Source organism: Ascidia mentula, chromosome 1, assembly GCF_947561715.1.
Source record: "Ascidia mentula chromosome 1, kaAscMent1.1, whole genome shotgun sequence".
Taxonomy (NCBI): domain Eukaryota; kingdom Metazoa; phylum Chordata; class Ascidiacea; order Phlebobranchia; family Ascidiidae; genus Ascidia; species Ascidia mentula.
The window spans coordinates 9,385,622-9,407,003 of record NC_138566.1 but is presented as its reverse complement, the minus strand read 5'-3'; the positions used below and the strand labels follow the sequence as shown (position 1 = coordinate 9,407,003).

The window sequence follows — 21,382 nt, the reverse complement described above, 5'->3', positions numbered from 1 at the left end:
GAATGTGCTTTTGCTGGGCTGTACGAAACTTTTTTCAAAGTTTTTTAGCCTTCCAGCCGCAGAGTCGAAGCTCAGTAGGTCAACCGAGACAGAAGAGAAATTTTATCAGTCACAGTTTATTTGTTCGTTCTGTGGCCAGCTTCGCGCAAAAGAACAAATATTAGCTTATCGGAGAATTCGAAGCGGCCCAGTCTCCCATCAGGTGTAGTCAAGATAGTCAGAAACTGATAAACTAATGTGGGATGGAACGCAGCAGTTGTGCGGTTGAGACGCACTAATCCTGTTACAAATTTAATTTCAAAGCACAGTCGTGTGTATTATGGTCTTCAAGATGAAGGAAGTAAAAGTTTGCGCATAATATCAGGATTTGTGTGGGACCTAGTCTTTGTACAGTCAGTGGGTTGAAACACTATGGTCTAATGCTCAACAATATATTGGACCTTTCAAGAGCGAGACGTCACAGTGACGAGGTACGAATATGGTCAAGTAGTAAAAAGGCGCAGCAGCTGCGAACAATCAAGGTTAAAGAACTGTCTTTGAATTTCAAAGACAATCTTGTTTTGTAAGTCACGTTTATTGTAGCATGGGTTAGGAATGAAGATCTAACCGAATACATATGATGTTACATAAGTGGTGCTGCAGTGTACAAAGAAAAGTGTTCTGCTTTAAGCTTTTGGGTAGCTTTTGCATGCAAACGAGGTCATTTTTCCAGCAAAAGACACAATTTTGTAAAAATAAGAAAAAAAATGTAACATTAAGACAGCCAATAATATAAACTTTCACAATAAATAGTTTAGTGTAGCAGTACAGGAAGCACTTTGTTCAAAGTATCTATAATTGGAGTTAGTATGCCGATGAAAGCAAAAGTTGTTTTACGTTACAAAGTTTTGATTTTGCGGCCATTGCGCACATTAATCATCTTGTACTTATCGGAAATTGATTTTTTAGTGCAAAGTGTTTGCCGTTAATCTTTTCATTACGTAGCGTAATATCGATTTTTCTTCGGCGTCATTCAATGTTGAAGTGGCCGTAAGCCTCAAATAGCACACAATATAGCGTCAATCTGACTGCTGCGCGACAGTCACTACAGATTGACTGGTTTCGCCACTGTCGCAGTTTGCTTTGTGATTTGATTGTCTAACATAAGTCGGTTTCAAGCCCAGTCACCTCGAAAAAGTTGTGCTGGTATTACCTAAACCTCCCTGTTGTGGCATTGGACTGAACAGAGAAACAGAAGTGGAACGTTAGATCATAAATGACAATCCTTAACGTATCCATTGTTCGACTTGTTGTGAGTAAATTGACTTGTTTTTTGTAAGATAACCCGGAAAAGTTCAAGAGATTTTACTACTTTAAGGCAGGCCGTTTTTACTGTCCTGTGTCCGAAACATTGTGTTTTATTTTGCTATTTATTTAAATCGTAGTAGTCGCATACCATGGCATATCTGCAGAGCAATGCCAATGTGCGGTCGACAGACTGTGTCGGTGCACCAGTCGTGCGTGTCTGAAGGCTATGCGAGCCCGAAGAGCTATGTCTGTAATTTTCCTTTTTGTGCCGACTTACTAAGCCGCTGGGCGCTGTTTTTTTGTGGCGCTTATACGTGCATGGCTGGGTCTAACTGTGAAGTGTCGGATTGCATTCCAAGCACGCATATACCAAGTCTTACTTTTCCACACCAGTTTCCTTTCTACATGAACTAATTACGGAGAAAACGATTAGCTTCTATGGAGCGACAAGCGTTTTTAACCCTTGCTTGCATTGTACTTTTCAACAGGTTTTTAAGTGTTTTGTTTTGGTCTAAATAAAATTCTGTAAAGAGAAGTGTCACTGAATAAGGATTGGGAAACTGGTCGCCACATGGAAGTCATCACAAGAAACGACAATTGGAATATTTGTAAGTAATAATTATGCAGACTGTCATAAACGGAGAGATTCATGCAGTGAACATACAGCGGTAAACGCGTGACATGTAATCCGTCAACTGTTCTGGGCATATGACGTTTTAGACGAAGCTAATCTTTAGCGTCACAATGGATCTCAAGGCGAAGATCCTATTGAGGGGTAGTCACGCGTGACCAAAGAGCAGTGGTGTCTTGCTTTGAATGGCAATAACCTCTTGCGAAAAGCCGCAAGTTACCCAGGTCCAAGCGAACAGCACAGCACTTGCACTTAGCTCTTCACTTGACGAGATGAACTAGTTCAGTGGAATGGCGTCTCACTTGTATCACGTGGTTGATAAGTACTTGGAGACCTTTAACTAGCTGTCAGTAAGAGGCGAGGTTACAGGTTTCGCTTTTTATAGCTAGTGCTGTGGTGCAAGCCTTGTAGTGTTATCACTATCCCGTCATTTTGTTATTGTCGACTGGTTCAAATAGCGTAGTCAAATCTATAATATTTGGGTACAGTGTGTTATTTTATTTAATTAAGTAGTAGCGGTAGTAGATACGCGCTCAAATGTAGTACGCATGTTTTTTGCCTCTGCGTGTGAAACACATTCCAATCCTCTGAAAAACGAGATGCGGTCTATTCAACTGACTAATGAACTAATCGATTCCAACAAAGGGATTACTGCTGTAGTGGGACAATAAACACTTGGTATTGGATCCAACGCATTGAGTTAGCGCTCGCCAACCAAAGAAATTGTTTATGGTCAGTGAAGCGCAAACCGGATTGTTGTCAACAGCCAGAAAAGCGTACCAGATCTATGTCTTACAACATATCTTCGCTCGTTCGCAGTTAGATATTTGCCAAAAGTTAAAAGGTGGATGTCGTCCTTGGGTTTTGTTTTGTACCAAGGTGTGTTGAAAACCTTCGTTGTAGACTTACATAAGATTGTTGTCTGCAGTGTTTTAGATGTAATTAATTATATAGCCATCATTTTTCAGTTTAAGTTTGATTGGTACTGTATAAAATTAGTCGAGAGTTTTGTCTTTCTAAAGCTGATGGTCACGTGGAGAAAGGATGCTTAGGGTATATTTTGCATTCAGGAAGATGTTCATTAGCCATGCGATGTAACTTTTTCTCTTTGGCGTTGTGCTTCAGGTGCGCGCTCGACGTGAAATTGGTGGTTTGGCGATAAAGTGCAGTGGGAAACAGCGCTGCTGGGTAGCTTCTCACAAATTTGCCCTCGGGCCTTTACCTGACACCGAAACAAAAAAATCGACGCCGTATTTGTTAAATGCCCAGCGGTTTAATTGCGCCTAGTGGCTCAAATCAGCGGGGTCGTCAGTTACCAGCAGTTACAAAATCATGCCTTGTGTTATTCTTTTTCTGTCACCATCAAGGTGATTCAAAGTGTTCACTCGTAAAGGTGGTGGTGACGTGTAAGCTAGGAATTTAGGTTGACGTCACTTCGACGGAATTGTCCTAAAGTTTAACGCTTGGTTATGGTCTAGGTGAAGCCGAATTCAGTTTAATACGATTGACAGGGCAAGTTGGCTGCTTTGACAGGCTTAAAACATGTCAGACCGTTTACATTTGGAATTGCTCCCTGGAACGTTTCATAAACGAGCCCCACAGAAGTAGGCTAAGAACAACCTACAGTTCCGCTCTCTAAGAGAAGAGTGAAACGTTCATCTGACGAACGCGCTGAGCCCACACATTTGTTGACATAGCGACTGCTCAAGGGCCCACTCTCCTTCTTGTATGATGCCAGTGTACGCACCAGGCTCGTAAAATCAGTATTTGACTTCAGGTATTCGATTAAACGTTGTGCAAGTCGCTGTCGATAGTACTTTATTACGAAATAGTGGCATTGTATCGAGCTTATGACGTGCCACAGAAAAGTTACAGCAGATACGGTGTTGATACGGTCTGCTGAGTAAGGTGCTATAGTGTACAGCAACAGCTTTTGTTCGGTGAACCTCAAATGTAATGGTAACAGACACTTAAACGAGTGCGCTAATTAGAGCTTCTTCATTTTGTAAGGTTATTACACAATAGTGAGTACTACACAGAATTTTGTGCTACAAAATGCTCGAAATATGTTTCTGTGTTGGATAACACTTCAAACGCTGATATGCCTCGCAGTTGGAATATAAAGAAGCTTTTGCGACTCGACTCAAAGACACAGAACGGTTTGTATTTGTGTGAACCCGACGTTTGCAGATTTGTTTTAATCTAATCCTGGTAGCTAATTGATACTCTTGGTCTATCACGCGCTGCCTAGCTTTGGATCAAAACAAATGTTTACATATATGTATTTAGTAGGCTACATAATGCCATTGAGATAGAGTTTTCAATTTAATTTTTTTCTTGGTCACACCTCTAACCGTTTTTGTTTTTGTTGACTAAATGGGTATATACCGTTGTTTTGGTCAATTCTTTTCAAATCATACAGGCTTATAAAATAATACTTCCTTTGCTGGTGGTGATTTAGTCATGGAAATGGTCTGAGGCAGAACACTCGTAAGCGAGCGCTTGCAGTTGTAGGCGTGCCTGCGCAGTGTCAGGCCACCACATGACAAGATTCAAACTTGTTATCCACATAGCTTACGTTCACTGTGCCATGTACGAACCGCTTCATAAGCTGTTAGCCCAAACATCGTTGCTATCTTAGGAACGTAATTGTATGATACGTTAGCCGATCGGCTGCATGTTTAACGGGTGCAATAAGCGGCCCTCGATGACAGGAAAGTTTTGCGTCAGTAAAAGTGAACGTTAACTCATCTCATCATCGGCACGCGGTCCCCAGTGATTAAACGGTAAATACCTTTTTCTCGGCCTGCGAGTACAAATCGATCGCAGGTCGCACACACTAGTCACAGTTCCAAGTCTACTCAGTAAAGATACCTGCTAAGATCAATAATGTACGAAAAGATGCTAATGAGTTAGTTTCAGTAAAAAAGTTTCGGCAAGTTTGAAGTTGTTGACCATATCATTTTGCACAAAAAGCGGAGACCTTAACATTATTTCAAAAAAACGTAACTTGATGGTATACCGGAGATAATTATTCAATATATATATTTGTTTTTTCTATAGCCAACGTACCTGAGAAGCACGATGCAGCCAAATCTGCCAAGACCAGTTCAGAAGGGAAGCTAAAGCGAAAAGCACCCGCTGCACCAGCGCGTGGAAGCGAAAATAATATTGCTACGGCTGTTGGAATATCAGGAACTATCGACGAAAAGTCGGAAAGGAAGCCAAACGGATTAAACCAAAGTTCAAGCAGTTCAACGACATGGTCCACCAGCAGTTCTCCGGAGTACAGTCCAAGCAGTAACAGCTTTAGCTCATCGTCGCTGTCGGATAATACGCTTCCCGCAAGGAAACCAGAGTTGACCATTCAGCGTGCCGGCCAAAATAGTGAGACAAGTGCTGTTAACGGCAAGAAAGACAGTAGCAATCGCCCGATAGAAAATGTGTACGATGACAGTGGCCGTATACCGAGCCAAGCGCCCTTAGCTGCATCAGAAAACGCCGACTTGGATTTAGGCGTTGCCGAACCCTCGAATAACAGCGAGGGGGTGAATTGCTCCAGCATAAGTGATTACGTTGAGAACGCACTTTTGGTGTCGTCTAACTCCAAACCCCGGTCATCCAGCCCTCCCAAATTGGACGAGGGCACGGAACAACCACCACCGCCAAGACTCCTTTCGTTCACATCGTCCTCCAATTTACATCAAGATGGTTCGCTGAAAGTGGCCCCCGACGACGCTCCATCAGCAGTTAAACTAGATTACGTCAGTCTCGATTTTGTACGATCGGCAGCTGCGGAAGGCCGAAGTCGCCGTAAGGACAAGGACACCGTTGAAGAAGCCACAACTCAGAGTAACAGCAGTCTGAGCAGTAGCATTATCTCGTCCATTGGTAGCGAGGACGGAAGCACGATTGGTAGTGACGTTGTCGAAAATCTTTACAACAAGATTACTGCTGCGGTCGCGCGACATTCCAGTAAAAGTTCGCTGGGCGGCGAACAACAAACCGGCGATATTGAAAAAGACGTATACCCGCTAATATTTCCCGGACGGCGGCGAAATTCGGCGGATAACCCTGCGACAAACCCCCCGGTCGGCAATTTCGACTTTATCAGGCCTCCAAATCAGTCCGAAGCCAGTCCGACTGAAAAAGTGGAGAGTTTTCTGCGACAGAGTTTGAATAATAACAACAATAACAGCCAGCGAGTGAGCGGGACTGGAGCGGACCAAACTGGAGTTGACAACTTGTTGGATTTACATAGGGGTCAAGAACTTTTGATATGCGACCTCTGTTCGCGTGTGGAGTATGACTCAGATGAGGAGATGAATGACGCAATCATCAAAGCACGTGACATATTTGGTAGGTTTGATGGAATTTACCTATATATGCCTACCAGTCTAAATACAATAGCTTTAATTTCTGATTAGACCCATTTACTTCTAAGAAGAAAATACACATCATTTCTTCAGATCTTTTGTATTGCAGGGCGATGTCTTTGTAAGTCCAACGAGGACCCAATCATCGAAATTGATTACTGCAACAGCAATCTTAAAGAAGTACCTCCTGACATATGGGAACATGCTCATTCACTCACAAAACTTCTCATGGAATCGAACACCATAACAGAGCTGCCAAAGGTAACAGTTTAAGTGCTCTCTGGACAGCTGGTTCTGGCTGTATGTAGTAATTGCTGGATTTTTCTGTTTAGCAGATTTTCCATTTTACCTCCTTACATTGTCATTGTCATATTTATAATTACTTCAATTTAGTATCCTGTGTGCCTAAATTTTGGGCATTCATCAATTATAAGCCCTATTTATACAATACAATCATAATAGAGTATGTAATAGCTGTGTATGCAAATTGTGTATCATATGATCATTGGGTTTCTGTTGGTATCTTTACAGTTATATATATTGGACAAATTCGGGTCAACCGATCAGAATATTTTTTTAATTTTGCTGTGACTGAATGCGCACATTTGTGTGTGTGCATTTTTGTACTAAAGATCTCATGTACACCCTGCAACCACACCCATCTCTCAGCCAATTACGAAGGGTGCGAGTATTGAGTTTTGTTTATGTTGCAGGAGCTGTTCACGTGCCAGAACCTACAGTACTTGTCGGTGAGCGACAACGACATCGGTCTGCTACCCCCCAGCCTCGCCAGCCTGATCAATTTGCAGCACCTCGACGTCAGCAAGAATGGCAAGTCCATTAATCCCATTTGTCGCCCGCTGTTAAAATGCACGTGGTTACCCTAATTTCAGCGTGAACTCCAAGCGCTGATGTGTTTCTTTAATGGATTTTGAGACCTCGAAATAAAGTTTAAACTGCTTGGGCTTCGCTGTTGTTCTGCGAGTATAATACCCATATTGTGTTTCTACCTTTCACGTTGTCCGATCTGTTGAAGATCGGCGACCTGAGGTCAACCTTATTACATCGATTCGCATTAATTAGTAATGAGAGACCAAACATTTGCGGGCGAGTGTTTGGCATTTGGTTCTAAAATTCTGCACATGGTCAGGTGCATTTGGAATTTTGCTTTGCATCGTGTCAACTCTGTGCCATAAATGATTCGCTGTCAAGCTGCTGCCTTTCAAACGATGTAGTTCCACGTTCCCAAGACTTGCTTGACTAAAATTGTAGTTACATCAAGACTTTTAATCTTTATGTGCTCAGCCAATCTTTTGTTATTTATAGTTATCGAAGATGTACCGGAGTGCATTCGTTGCTGCAAAAATCTGCAGGTGTTGGACGCCAGCGTGAATCCAGTGGAAAGGTGAGTAAACCGGGATCGTTAAAATTCCACCGACCAGTAACTTCACAAAAACCGTGTTAACGTCAGCATCCACCGTGACTGTGCGCCGCTGAGCTGTAATTGAGTAATTAGGCGCGTTCCATTGGGGAATAATCCTATCTAGCAAATAGGCAGGCAAGCGACCTCGCACCGTTTGTTAGTTTGTGGCTGGGCCTCGTAAGAACAAAGGTTGCGTGGCTTTTCTCATCACAATTGCATTGTTTCGTGTAATTTCATGAACTGTTTCGTTGGGTCGGCTCTTAGTTCAATTCTGCATCCCTGGGACAAAACTTAAACGTTTATAGCTTCGGTTTTTATTCAGTTGGTGGTATGCCATGAGGTTTCAATCACTACATCAGCCATTGCTTACATGCAACAACGTCTATATTACATTTGTTGTCTATGTAGTCGTTGGAACCACAAAAACGATATTTTGAGTGAAATGGCCGTTCCAAAGTAATGGCAAATGGGCGGTAAGAGGCCAACATTTGTAATATCCGTCAGTAGAGTGTCGATTGGGCAACACCTAAACAGCGTGTCAATACTCAGAAACCGGAGACCCGCAACAAATGTGCAGCTCAACAGTTTTTACGATAACGTGCTTCACAACAACACAGGTTGTCCGAGGGATTCACGCAGCTGATAAGCCTGCAGGAACTGTACATGAATGACTGCTTCTTCGACTTTCTGCCGGCCAACTTTGGGAGAATGTCCCAACTCGTAGTGTTGGAGTTGCGAGACAACCAGCTTCAGATCCTGCCAAAGTCGATGAGGCGTCTGACTCAACTGTCTAGACTGGATTTGGGCGGCAATATCTTTCAAGAATGGGTAAGCAGCCTATGCGTTAATTTGGTTGTTTTAAGCAGTTGTGCGCAGTCCCCGGATTTTCGATGACTTGGGGGAAATTTGGGTGACATCAGTGATTTCTTTTTTAAGTGAAGTCAATAAAATAATTCGGGAAATATAGGCGAAGGAGTTTCAAATGTGCAACCAAAGCAACAACAAAAACAATAAAACACAAAGCTTTTTAAAAATAATAAGGACAGACCCCAAAGTTACAGTCAAAGCGAAGTGCATAATATAACATTGCACAAATCTGGAACACCCTAAATAAACAGTTGTCCTGGTATAACAATTGATTTGTGAAGCTTTCCCAAGTTTACAAAACATCTAGATGGCGGCCAAATGTGCCTCACTAAAATGTTATTTTCATTCATAGAAGCTAATTTTGGTTAAATGATCCCAGCAATAAGCTTGAAAAATAACATCAGTCCTTGAAATTAAAACAATCGTTACTGGATCCGATCTTATTCCGTTCACTTATTAACATTTCACACTTTTTTGCAGCCTGACGTCATTGGAGAACTTCGTAACCTGACCGAGTTGTGGTTGGATTGTAACGAACTCAGCAAAGTCCCGCCGGCGATCGGGAGTCTCACCAAGCTCACGTACCTCGACCTCAGTCGCAACTATCTGGAGTCTTTTCCCAGCCAGATTGGATCGCTCGACAAACTGAAGGATTTGCTGCTGAGCGAAAACAGCCTCGCCTCCGTTCCGGATACCATAGGTAGGCAGAAAGGAAATGGAAATCGTTTTCATCCACCGTCCCTCGGGTTTATTACTCTGTGCTATGCGAGAGTTACCACTAATTCAAGCCGACTGTAAAAAAAAATGTTAGAATTAAGCAGTCGCTTTGTGTAGTGAAAAAGGAAGTGGTTCGCTTTACTATAGTTGCCGTGAAATGAAAAAATATACTAAAAGTAACAGAGAAAGCTTATTTTGATCATAAACCCTTAATTTGCAAATTAAAGCAGATTGTTCAATTTAGCAATTATAACCGTGAGGTGCGGATCATGAACAGTAGCTTTTGAATCCGGTAACCGCTGTGCGCCCAGTAACTTTCTAAAGTGTTATTACCATCCTCCCTGAGCTGAATTTCTGGCATATCTCCCTTTGTGACAAACCCGCTGTGAAGTCTGTCTGCGGTTTGCATTGCCGGGGCCGACCACATACTTTCATAGCCAGAAACTACTTTACAAAGGACTTCGTCCGCGCGTTTCCAGAAATGTCAGTATTTTTCAGTCAATTTCGGTTTATTGTTTGCCGAGTGTTTAAAGTCTCCCATTCAGTCGACATGGTATAAAATTCAAGGGCATAAATTTGTATGGTATACTACTCCTTCGTGTCACAAGACCTGTTGGTTGTGTTCCTAGGCTCTGTATGTTTCTTTGGTTGTCGCACCCACAGCCAGCGTTAACTACGTGGGTGGGCTCGTTCATACATGAAAACTTTTTTCCTAGATGGTAATGCCATTGTATAAACCAAACTCCACTAATCGCGATTTCTGCGATCTTTGATGGTAATTTTGCAAATATTCACGACCATAATCATGTGCGCAAACTCATTAATTCTAGCATTTGGATCAAACACGTTTACACTTGTTGATGCTTCGCGAACAGTTCAATGTTTCTCATGAACATCCAAATCCAGCAGAAATGCAGTTCGCGTTACTTTAAATTTTGTGGAAACAATCGTTCTGGCTCACAGTACGTCAATGGCAATGTAAACAGCAAAAGGTTGCTGTGTTTGCGTTTGCTTATTTTAAATGCATCTGGTAATGGTTTACGAAATATTAACTCTGTAACATGGTCTTTTTGTTCATTTCTCGAAAGCGTGCGAACCATAATGTTGGGTTGAATAGTAAAGTTTTTTCACAGGTTTTTTGAAAGATCTAACGATCTGCAATCTGGAGTCGAATCAACTGACGTCGATTCCCGAATCATTCGGCAAACTTGTGTCGTTGGAAGAATTGGATCTATCCCATAATAAACTGGAACATCTGCCTAACACTGTTGGCCAACTGAGGTTCAAATGCATAATTTTTGTATTTGCTTTTGTTTTTGTGACTATAGGGTTCCCAGACCTGCTGTGTTGGTTTTATGTTTGTTTTTTTGTCAAATCTGATCATATTTTTTAATTAGATATGTATTTATCCATAGGTCATGCAGATACACTAGTTTTAATGTGTTAAAGTTTTGTACACATTTATATATTCATAATAGACTATTATGAACTCTTTAAAAGAGTATTTCCATTGTGGTTTGGAATTAGGAATAAACCTTACCTTCTGTGGACATCTGAAATTTATAGCCACTGTTTGATAAATGGCATGAATTAAATTGTGTTTGCTCGTTCGAGATTTACTCAACGTTGTCGGACATCCAACAACGTCATCACTCGGCAAACACATTCCGCAAACATAGAAAACGTGTTTCTCCGAATCAAGACTACAATTTCCCTTTAACTTTCCAGGGCACTGCAGACCCTCCTCTTGGACGACAACCAACTGGACGAGCTGCCAGCCGAAGTTGGGTCGTGCCAGGCGTTAAAGATTCTCCAGATTAGTCGCAACGAAATCGAAGAGCTCCCGGAGTCAATTGGAAACTTGACCGACCTCCGAGTGCTTAACATATCGCAGAACAAGTGAGTCGATCCTCTTGTGTTGACTTATGAGGTTTAGGGCGCAAAACCATCGAACATGTTTGCTTGGCGCATGGGAATGCGTTATGCTCGACATCAAGTTTTATTGATCGTATTTTGAATACCGATCGATGTGGTGCCATTTGCAGTATCCACTGTGTTTACGACCATGGCTGATCCCCCAGGCCCTATTGTTTGAGGAAACCCCGTCGAGTTTTATATAACGCACTGCTTTGTTTTCAACGGAAGTGTTTAATGTCGTTAATTGTTTGCTCTCAAGATTACCCTACCTGCCGATCAGTATGATCAAGTTGGCGCGGTTGAACGCACTGTGGATCACGCCCAACCAATCCAAGCCCAACGTCCCCCTGCACGCCGAACTCCACCAGGAGAACGGACAACGAATATTGACGAATATCCTCTTCCCACAGAAAGACAAAGGTGAGAGAGAGACCCTAAAAGAACTTTAGACCCTGCGTGCAAGATGTCGTTCAGAAACGTGAGAGGCCCGCAACTGACTGTTGTTTCCGTTTTATTTGTTATCGAAGCTTTGCGGGGAAGTTTATTGACAACTGGTATTTGTTCTTCAAACAGAACTTAGGCCTGGCTTCAACTTTTATAAGATATAGTTTCAGAAGTGTTGCAATCAGTAGTTAGTATAAAAAATAAAGCGTACGTTAGGTCACCTTTCTTGTACATGAATTTTTGTGTATATAACTCCATATGAACTAATTCGTGTTTGGTTTTCCCATTCAAACCTATCAATATTTAAAAATATTGATAGCTTTCACCTGTCGTTATTAGTAACATTGGATTTTTGGCTTCTATTGATATAATTATCATTTATACAAAAAAAATCGTGTATTTTTTGCCCAAAGTTGGATCTCCCGGCGTCCCTGCGGACAAGTTTGCAGTTTGTGTTGTAAAGATTAATCAATTACCAACGTGAATATCCCAGATACCTTGCCCTAAACCATCCCATAATACCACTGTCGAGTATAGCAAAGGCCTGACCCAATGTATGTGACAGGATTTACGCAACCTTCCAAGCTCCTCAGCCTTCTGGACGACGATGAAAGTTACGCGAACGACGCTGCGGACGACGACGATCCTGTACAATACGCACAAAGACCGCGCGGTCAGACGCACGTGGTTTTCAACCTGGACGCGACTACGTACAGCACCGACGCCCTTCACATGGCCGAGAACTGTCAGGATCGTGATCCTGTCAATGAGTAAGCTTACTGTTGTTGGTTATTGACTTTGCCGTAACTTACATTGTTTTGTTTCGCCCTCGCGCTGTTCAAACTTGGTAATGAGTCCGGCGCAGATACTGTTGCAACGGACGACATTGTGTTGCGCCTTGCCGACACTGCCCGCTCTGTTTCGCGCTGTCGTAATTCAGCGTTGCGTATGTAAACTATCTGCAAGCTGTCGTTTCGCGTCGCTGAACGCAATGTGCGGTGCATGGGTGAAAGTGGGAACCGTGACTAACTCGCAACTGTTTGCGTTTCAGAAATGCGAGCTGGGCGGATCCCGAGCAGCAAACTTCGAGTGCGGTGCCGAAGGAGCAAGGTGTGTTCTCTAAATTAGTTTTCTAGTTTAGGTTTTAACGTTTGTTCGTTTTGTTGTTTAAATGTCTAATTCCACCGATGGAATTTATTGATGGGTGAAAAAGCGCATTATTCAATGACAAAATGCACTAAAACTGTTACAAACAGATATTTCTAGAAGTAATATAACTATGGCTTCCTGTTTAAATAAAATGCTTGCGCTAAATACGCCATTTCCATATAACGTAAACTGCAGCAATATTTAGTCCATGTAATTTTGACGAACCAAATCATCAGCGAAATCTTCTGTTAAAACCCACAGATTCTAAGTCGCCACAAAAGCCTTTAGCAGCGGACGACTTTTCAGTGATCGTATCTAACAACTTCAAACCGACCGGACTGTCGGTGTTGGCTCCACCAAGCGGCGAGAACGACAAACCCACACTGAAAACCGCCAACATACTCAAAGTAAAGCCGAGCGCCGAGATTGCTCCCCGAATAAGGCCGGCGGACTTGAAGGAGGAAGAAGGTAACATCAGGTCGTTGACCTCGGCCGTCGGGCAAATCGACGACTTGTCAGCGGATGAGGACAATTTGCCACCCGCAAGTCCACAGGGGATACGCGCGTGGACATCCCACTCACATTTGCCCGCACTGTCGACGCTACGCGCCACCGAGGAACACATGAGGGACAGCAACGAGATAGATGTGCCTGACTCGGAAACTAACCGACCACTTGCAGGTAATTTTGGAGACCGCGATGCTCCCGGAGTTGCTGAGACGATTGAAGCGCACCAAGGCAACTTCGAAAAGCGCCCAGAGGAAACAGGATCATTCAACAACGCAAGCAGTCTGCTTGACCGTCTCGAACAGCTGGCCAACCGTGGCCGCGAAGACAGGGGCGCGACAACAGCACGAACAATGCCCCTCGATGTTCCGACAGCGACGGAATTTCACGCACCGCCGCACGCCGCAGTGATTGCTGACGGCGAGGTCCATTCTACAGAAGGGCGGAAGAGTAGAGGCAGTGATTTTCAATCGTCCAGCCCCGCCGGTGCGGCGCTCGACAGCATTCCATTTATGGATGCGGCGGACGAGGATCCAAAGGGTTCAGAGGGCATATCGGCAAGTCCAAATGCTCGTAACGAAGTTGTTGTGGCGGATAGTAAGGCATCGGAGGAAAGCGAACTCGTCGCGAAGCAAGAAAACAGCAACAACTATGCTTTGTCCGCTGAATTCGCTACCGAGGGAAAATCTTCATCTGTGACTTCTGGAGAAAGTCTTCCAGCTACCGACCACGACTCGGGTGTTGGCAATGACGTGGAGAGCCAGGAGTCGATCCCCGACGCCCACGACGAGGGCAACGATGTCGGCGGTGTGCCACACAAGGGAGCAGTGCAGATGAATAACAAACCGGCGTACGAAGCTAAGACGACGCAAGTGAATGAATCCACGGCGTTGCGTCGAAACAAGGGCGGATGGATTGCGTTGGTGAGGACGGATCAGCCTTCTGCCACCCAACCCCCACAAGCTGCTGCGAGCAACGATCAAGTGTTTGTCGGAGGTGCATCCCCGGCGCCTGCGGGACAACCTCCGCGCGCCAAGAACGAGTCAAAGCGATCCAACCAACTTCATTTCGCACCCAACGTCACGGTCGACTCAACAACAGTGACGTACAGCTTCGATTACAACAATGCGAGGAAACAAGCGCCGGGTCCTGCGGGCAAGGCGAAAGACAACAACAAGGTAACGGAGAACATCAAGAAATTCGAGAAATTCTTCGAGGGGGGTTTCCCCGGACCGCGTCGCTCGTCAGCTGACCTGACAGGCATGAAAACCAGCAAGAGCCTCAATCAGCTTCAGGAGATTGCCCCCAATACGACGCAGAATGTATCGCGCAAACCACCGCCTCCGGTTAAACCCAAACTCTTGTCTCAGCCTAAAGTCCCTCCCCCAGCGGAGCCGAATGTTCCAGCACGTAGCGTTGCCCCGGCACCGAAAAAGGCCCAGCAGGAGCCGAAACAAGGAGTTAAAGATGATGCGGAAACCCGAGTGTTGTCACGGCCGGAGGAGCCAACATTGATCGACGAGATGACTGAAGTTGATCGCACGCTGGAACAACTTTCTCTTCGTCGTCAGTCCGGCCACCAGCGCAAGTCTAAGTTCGAAGAAGCGCTCGCCGCCACCAAACACAAACACATTCGAGACAAACTTGAGAAAATGATGCAACAGAAAGCTCCTCTGACTCCAGGAAGACGGCCTTCGCGCAGCAGCACCTCGCCGCTTGCTAATATTCCAAGGATCACTTCTCCCGTGCCCATGGCCTTATCACCTTACGGGAAATCAACGCCATTGGAGAATTTGACGGCCGAGGACACGTGGGCGGGCGAACAGAAGAATTTAGCCAGCCCCGAACGCTCGAGTCAGCAGTCGGTCCACGAAAGGTTGAGGGAGAAGCTTCAGCCTAAAAGTGCGGAACCGAACAGCGGATCTCAACCCAACAACACATCCCGATCCCGACAAAGCTCATCGACGTCTCGACCGTTCGGACGACGCGGGTCCGCAATCAGAAGTTCGATTCGGAGTCTCGGCGGCGCAGAGAGCGAGGACAATATCGACGCGGAAGGAAAGCAAACGCTTGAGGAGCAGCTGGGACAGTTGCTGTTGGACGGACAGACGTCTCCGAGCGCGAGGAATGAACAGGGATTTGTGCCATACGTTCCTGGGGAAACTACATCCCGACAACATCACATGCAATCTCCCCCTCCCGTGTCGAGATCCGTTGGCGTTTTCGGTCAAGCCACGCGAAAACCTCCACCGCCCTCCGACTGGAAGGATCAACTCCTGCGTCACATCGAGAGGAAGAAACAGGAAAAATTCGAGGTCGGCTCCATACATCCTCACCACCATCAACCGATGCGAGTGACGTCACCGTCACGTCAGATCGAGGCCGGTTACACGGCGTCGGTCTCATCGGCTTCGTCGTCCGCACATGGAGACTTGAGTCGTGCTAAACTCGAATCCAAAGGTTTTCCGCGTAACAGCGAAGCTCGTCGCTCGTTTAACAGGCAGTCAGAGTTGTCACGCAATCCCGAAGGACAAGCCCGTGCGATGACGCGCTCTGTGACGGCACCCGAAGCCGTTGGTTCGATCTTCCAGTCGGGCTCCAGACGGGAATCTTTAACGCAGCCAAGCAACTTTGTACGATCCTCTGCCGAAGCGACAAGGCAGCCCGCAGGTCGCCGATCGAGCGGGAGATTTCTGCGCACGCGAACCCCGGGACCCGAAACGCTGTCGAGTTCTAGTAAGCACGTGGATAACATTGTGCGTCCCAAGAGCGCCATGGATATGCCAACCAACTCGTTCCAGATGCCCAACTACAAGCAAGTCGACCAAACTTCTCAAAAGATGCAGGTACATTACCCGAAAGTAGGAGTTAGTGTATAAAATAAGGTCAAAGGCTTATTGGGTTTAGTAGCTGGGTATAAGGCGAGGAGCAGTGGGTTTAATAAGGATTTTTCTATACCTTATCGTAATTTATTTATATGTACTTGCATACAACCGTTGGGCCGTAAATTTTATTGAGTTAATCACGAACCTATTGCATAAGCTTTAGTGTAGGAGATAAAGGTTTTCAGGCATACATATAATCAATCAGTTTTCTTAATACGGAATAATAAAAACGTATTTTCGCGTTCAGAAACCGCGCGCGCTTCCGGCGGTCGCCCCTCCCACCTACGAAGCTCACATGCTGCGACGACAAGTTCCGGCGGGAGGATCGAGTAAGAAGGGATTTGAGAACGATTACGTGAATGTGGAGTACGTGGATCAGATGCGGGCTGGCGGAAAGCGTAAGGATAAACGCGAAAAACAGCCCGCGAGTGGAGATTACATCGAACAAGATGTTTATCCTCTCCGCGCCACCGGATCGCACGAATCTGTGTTAAACTCCAAGTAAGTTCCGCTAATACATCCCAGATGAAGCAAGTCAAACACAGCGTGAAATTCGTGGTCGGTTATCATGTTAGGCATTATTGAGCTCTTGTTGTTCACTTACTGGCATTCAAAATGTGGCTTTGACCTCCATGATCTCGCTATTTTGATTTGAAATTTAAGGTTGAATTTTTGCCGTATGTTGCGCACCTTGGCAAAAACGCCAACAATCAGCTTTTCAACACAATAAAAGGCTCAAAATCTTGTTAAATAACTATATGATCAATCCTATTGTTCTGGTTTGCCAGAATGGAAAAGGCGAACCCTTACGAAGCAGCAATGCCCGCTGCAGCCCCGATGCGCGGATCCAACTCACAGGACTCGATGCTCGACAAAGGTCACCCAAAACACTACAACAACCACTACCCGCAGCAACAACCACACCAACACCACCAGAAACAACACCCACAGTCACTTCCGGGCCATTACGGGCGCCGTGAAAACGCCCCGATCTCTCGCGCCCCCTATCCGTACGAGCCGATCAACTACCAACCTCCTCGACAAAGTCAGAGCAGACCAGTCCACCAGCAACGTGACAAGCACGGATCCCAGTATGGTTTTATTCCAGCACCAACCAAAACGCGACCACCGAAAATACCTCCTCGCGACCATCCCGTACACACGTCAAGGGGTCGCCACCAGGTGCAGGAAGACTACATGCATTTACCCGATCGTCGCTACCCTGCAGATTCCTACTTCGTTCCGCCTCCGGCCGCATTCCATGAGGACTACCAGGAAACAATGCCGCCGCTCTCGCCTTCTCTGCAACGCTCGTACGGCGAACGAGAGGATGAAAGGTATGGCGCCTGAATTTCTTCTACTTTGTGTTATGAGGTCTGCAGTCCGACCATATGCTTCTGTGGTATCGCACATAGGAAGTTTGTATTCGTTCTTAGTCATTTCGCACCTTGATTGCTGACAATTAATTTTCCATGCTCAATCATGGTGCGATTGCCCAATTTTTATTACGAAAGGCAAGGAATTCAAAACCGTGCCATGCTCTTTTAACTTGTATGTGTCTGTTAGTAATTGGTATGGACTAAGGCCACCTTGCCGCCATGTTTTAGAACTGGCTTTACTTTGAAAGTTACAATATTGTGCGGTGACGCCTTAGTGTTACTTCATCCCTTCGAAACAGAAAACGAATATCGTTGTAACATTACAATTTCCATGCCTTGACGCACCTTTTTCACTTTTCAGCGTTGCTTCGGCCTTCCGACCTTACCACCAACACCAGACAAACCAACGCCAAGCGCCGCAAGCGCCTGTTCGAAAACACGACCCCTACAAGCAGCATTACCCACAGCAACAGATCCAGTCCCAACAACCGCAGTACGATGCACGGTATCACCACCAACGTGCAAGCATAGCAGACCGCCCACAACAACAACAACACAGGCACCGTCATCACCACGAGCGTGCTGCCGAACTCCCATACAGATACCACGAGCAACAACACACGTACCACCCGAATATGGAGGAGGAACAATCGGCCGGAAGCGAACCAAGGTATCGGTCTGCCCCGTGCGCTATTGCTGACCGTAACTGCTATTAAGAATTAATTGCTTCTGGTGGAATCTGTCGTACTCCTAAATTTAGTTATAGTGTAAGAAAACAATTATTTACATGTATCATATGTATTGAGCTAGCCAGCTGACCAAAAGCACAAGATATGGCTTCATTAGGGAGGTTGTGATGCTTAATTACCCACCAAGGGCGTTGTTACAGTACTTTTTACAGCCCTGACTTTTAACGCTATTTGTCCAACGCAGTTTGTCTGGCGAATTATCTCGGCACTGGCGGGAAGCGGACGCTGCTGCTGAACTTGTGACAGTCACAGTTATGAAGAACCCAACTTTCGGTTTTCACATCATGGGTGGAATCAGCGCTGGCGGGAATCCTTACAGACCTGACGACGACGGAGTGTTCATAACTTACGTTGCTCCCGGTGGCGCCGCCGACGGACAAGTTCAACCAGGCGACAAGATTTTGCTGGTACGTCATGTGGTTTATGTGGGAAAATGTTGGGTCCCGTTTAAAACCATACACTACAGACGTTCGGTGGCCTATGAGCGTTTTCAAAATAAACAAATAATTAAACCTGATCGGGATTCGTGACCAGGATATTGTGGTAAAAAAACATAAATTACACTTTACCAACGAGAAATCACAGCAAAAAACATGCCTCACAGCATTAGTAGTGATAAGTCACATGTTTTTTTGTGCACCGAATCAACAAACGTACGATAACAGTTTTTGTTACAAAAATGTTAGAGAAGTTACTTCGGGATCCGTCACCTTCGCAAAACTCGCGACTCAATGTTTTTTGCATGCATTTTCAGGTCAACGGATCGGATTTCGTTGGAATCACTCATAAGCGCGCGGTGGATTTGCTGAGGAACGCCGGACAAGTGGCCGTGTTGGTCGTCGAGCGACTTGTCGGGCGTCCGGTCTAAACCAACCACACCATATCGTTCATGTTCACCGTTCATTTGCCTCCTGTACATAACGCCAATTTTTGTTCATTGTACGATCGCTCCGTTGCGTTTTCTTTTGCAATTTTTTTGTTCTCGCCGAATTGTGATGTTCCACGCCCCGATGACGTCATAGATGTGTGCTGCAGTAACCATTGTGCGCTACCATTGTACTTTACCACACACATAAAAACCATACCCTTCTCAAATCGACGTGATCTAGATGTTGGTTTGCTGCTCGATCGCCAACGCGGTGTAGCTTAATTACAGCGACTGTGGGACAGAAGTTCACTAATTTATTTCCTTGCATACCGAATGACTAAAGGTACACTGCCCATATCCTACAGTTGTCCGGGCATCTGCATTCCTGGTTTGCTTGTTTTGTTTTTTTATTTCTTGTACATTCTACAAGTGTCACCACTTTCCCGTTTTTCAATGCGGTCAGTATTATGTGCGACGCCGATTTTGTCGAAATAAATCGACCAACAGCTACTGTGTCGACGTACGCTGGGATTACCTGCACAGTAAACAAGCTTTCGCGGCTAAAAGTTTGACGGAACAAGCACAAAGAGCAAGATGTGGATTGACGTTTGCTGAACGATGCAGCCACCCACAAGACATTGGCTTTAAGACTGAGAGGAATGTGGAATGTCAAAGCTAGACTCGGTACAATCTATTATGGGTGACGTTTACTAAACCAACACAATGAAGATTATTAATTCTTTTCTGTATTGTTTTTCGACAACATCAGCTTAAGTTTTAACCAAATTTGCACTGAACTGTACTCTTCTAGTTTATCACTGTTTAAAGAGTTTCATTTTGTAAGACACACAAACCTTCGCGAGATCCACTCGCTTCATCAGGTGTAAATAAATATAACACCATGCAATGTGGAAACAAGCGCAAAACAGTACAGTACAGTTCAGTTCAGTTCAGTTCAGTATAATGCAAAACTACGGTTGCCGCAATGAATGCAGCAGCGGGCGTAGATGCGAAGTTTGTCCGCTTGTTTAAAGAGAATTTACTCGGGGGCAAACGTGACAGTTGGTTCGCTCGATTCGGAAGGTGGGTTTGGGGCGGGTTCATCGTAAACCTTCATACGAGCGATAACCGGCTTTGGCTGGGTAGTGGCGGCTTGCGACTGTTAAACCTGATTTGGAAGATCAGCTGACTTTGTTGAGTGATCAAAGCCATCAAATCGAAATCACTCTGTCCCGTTCGCACACCGTTTATTGCGAAGGACAATCTTTTGAAGAAATACGCAAGGTGGGTTGATTTGCGGAAATTAGTAAATCCCTCCAAACTAAGATTTAGAGGTTTTGGAATATTTAAAAATACTTTGGAGCTGCAGACAGGGTGTACACACTGTTTCGACGTGTAAGATCTAATCCCAACGGATCGACGTCTGCAGCTCTCAATTATTATGGCTTTTTTTGCACATACAAATACTTTACCCTTTCATTTTACCGCAGGTTTTTATTATTTCAGTGCCAGCTAATTGACGTTTCTTTCAGACTGGGGCGCACCAAGCCTTACTAGCCAGGATAATATAATAGTTTTTATCGGCAAACCAGTCCGTCGGTTGGCTATACTTTAATGCTTCTATTTTTCATGCTTTAGTCGCCTTTTGGCACCTTGCTGCAACCTTCAATTAAACAAAGCCCACAGCATTTTGTTAAGTTAGTTATTTTGATTTCCGAGTTCATTAGATATTTCACCAGCCGATCTGAACCAAAACCAAAAATTCTCCGAATTTCTCGCCTCCCACGTGTCCTTCACGCGCCACTTCACAAGCAATGTTTAAGCCCAGTCTTCAATGCCGAACTGGATCAAACCGGAACTGGTCGGTTTTCAAACGAGTTCTTGCATGAGGTAATTGCTTTATTTACAAGTGAAGTGACATGATTTTTACGATTGTGTACATTTCGCTTGGGAGTCAAATATACAGAAAGACAGAAAAAGCTACTTGTTGCAACTCGCGTGTTTGTTGACACAAAACTTAGGGGGAATATAGGGGAAAAAGTACATTTATGGGCGCCTGACTCGATAACCTTTATGGCAGGGATGGACAACACAAAGTACGCGTGCCATATTCGCCATTGGTTTGAAAATTTCACGTTGGGTGATTTTGACCAAGAATTTTGGAAAATATTTCCCAAGAGTCG

General features: G+C 44.8%; 1 protein-coding gene across 2 annotated transcripts; it reads left to right on the top strand.

Moving 5' to 3' along the window:
• The first annotated feature begins 1,773 nt into the window (after positions 1-1,773).
• On the top strand, positions 1,774-19,699 carry LOC145897672 (uncharacterized). 2 transcript variants are annotated; one of them, XM_082986071.1, is made up of 18 exons: positions 1,774-1,895; positions 4,982-6,277; positions 6,404-6,555; positions 7,008-7,125; positions 7,621-7,699; positions 8,335-8,545; positions 9,065-9,284; positions 10,435-10,582; positions 11,030-11,200; positions 11,478-11,638; positions 12,228-12,432; positions 12,714-12,772; positions 13,073-16,164; positions 16,451-16,704; positions 16,992-17,540; positions 17,944-18,252; positions 18,516-18,738; positions 19,086-19,699. In XM_082986071.1, the coding sequence occupies exons 1-18, from the start codon at positions 1,859-1,861 to the stop codon at positions 19,197-19,199; spliced, it is 7,398 nt and encodes a 2,465-aa protein (XP_082842197.1). In that variant the 5' UTR covers positions 1,774-1,858; the 3' UTR covers positions 19,200-19,699. The 2 variants fall into 2 exon arrangements, with proteins under 2 accessions (XP_082842197.1, XP_082842191.1); XM_082986065.1 differs by lacking the exon at positions 1,774-1,895 and adding an exon at positions 3,934-4,077.
• The last annotated feature ends 1,683 nt before the right edge of the window (positions 19,700-21,382 follow it).

Excerpts from the sequence above, each read along its gene's own strand:
- LOC145897672 (XM_082986065.1), top strand. The coding sequence starts at position 4,020 with ATGCCTCGCAGTTGGAATATAAAGAAGCTTTTGCGACTCGACTCAAAG. Across the intron at positions 6,278-6,403 it reads CAAAGCACGTGACATATTTG|GGCGATGTCTTTGTAAGTCC; the intron begins GTAGGTTTGATG and ends TTTGTATTGCAG. Across the intron at positions 11,201-11,477 it reads CTTAACATATCGCAGAACAA|ATTACCCTACCTGCCGATCA; the intron begins GTGAGTCGATCC and ends TTTGCTCTCAAG.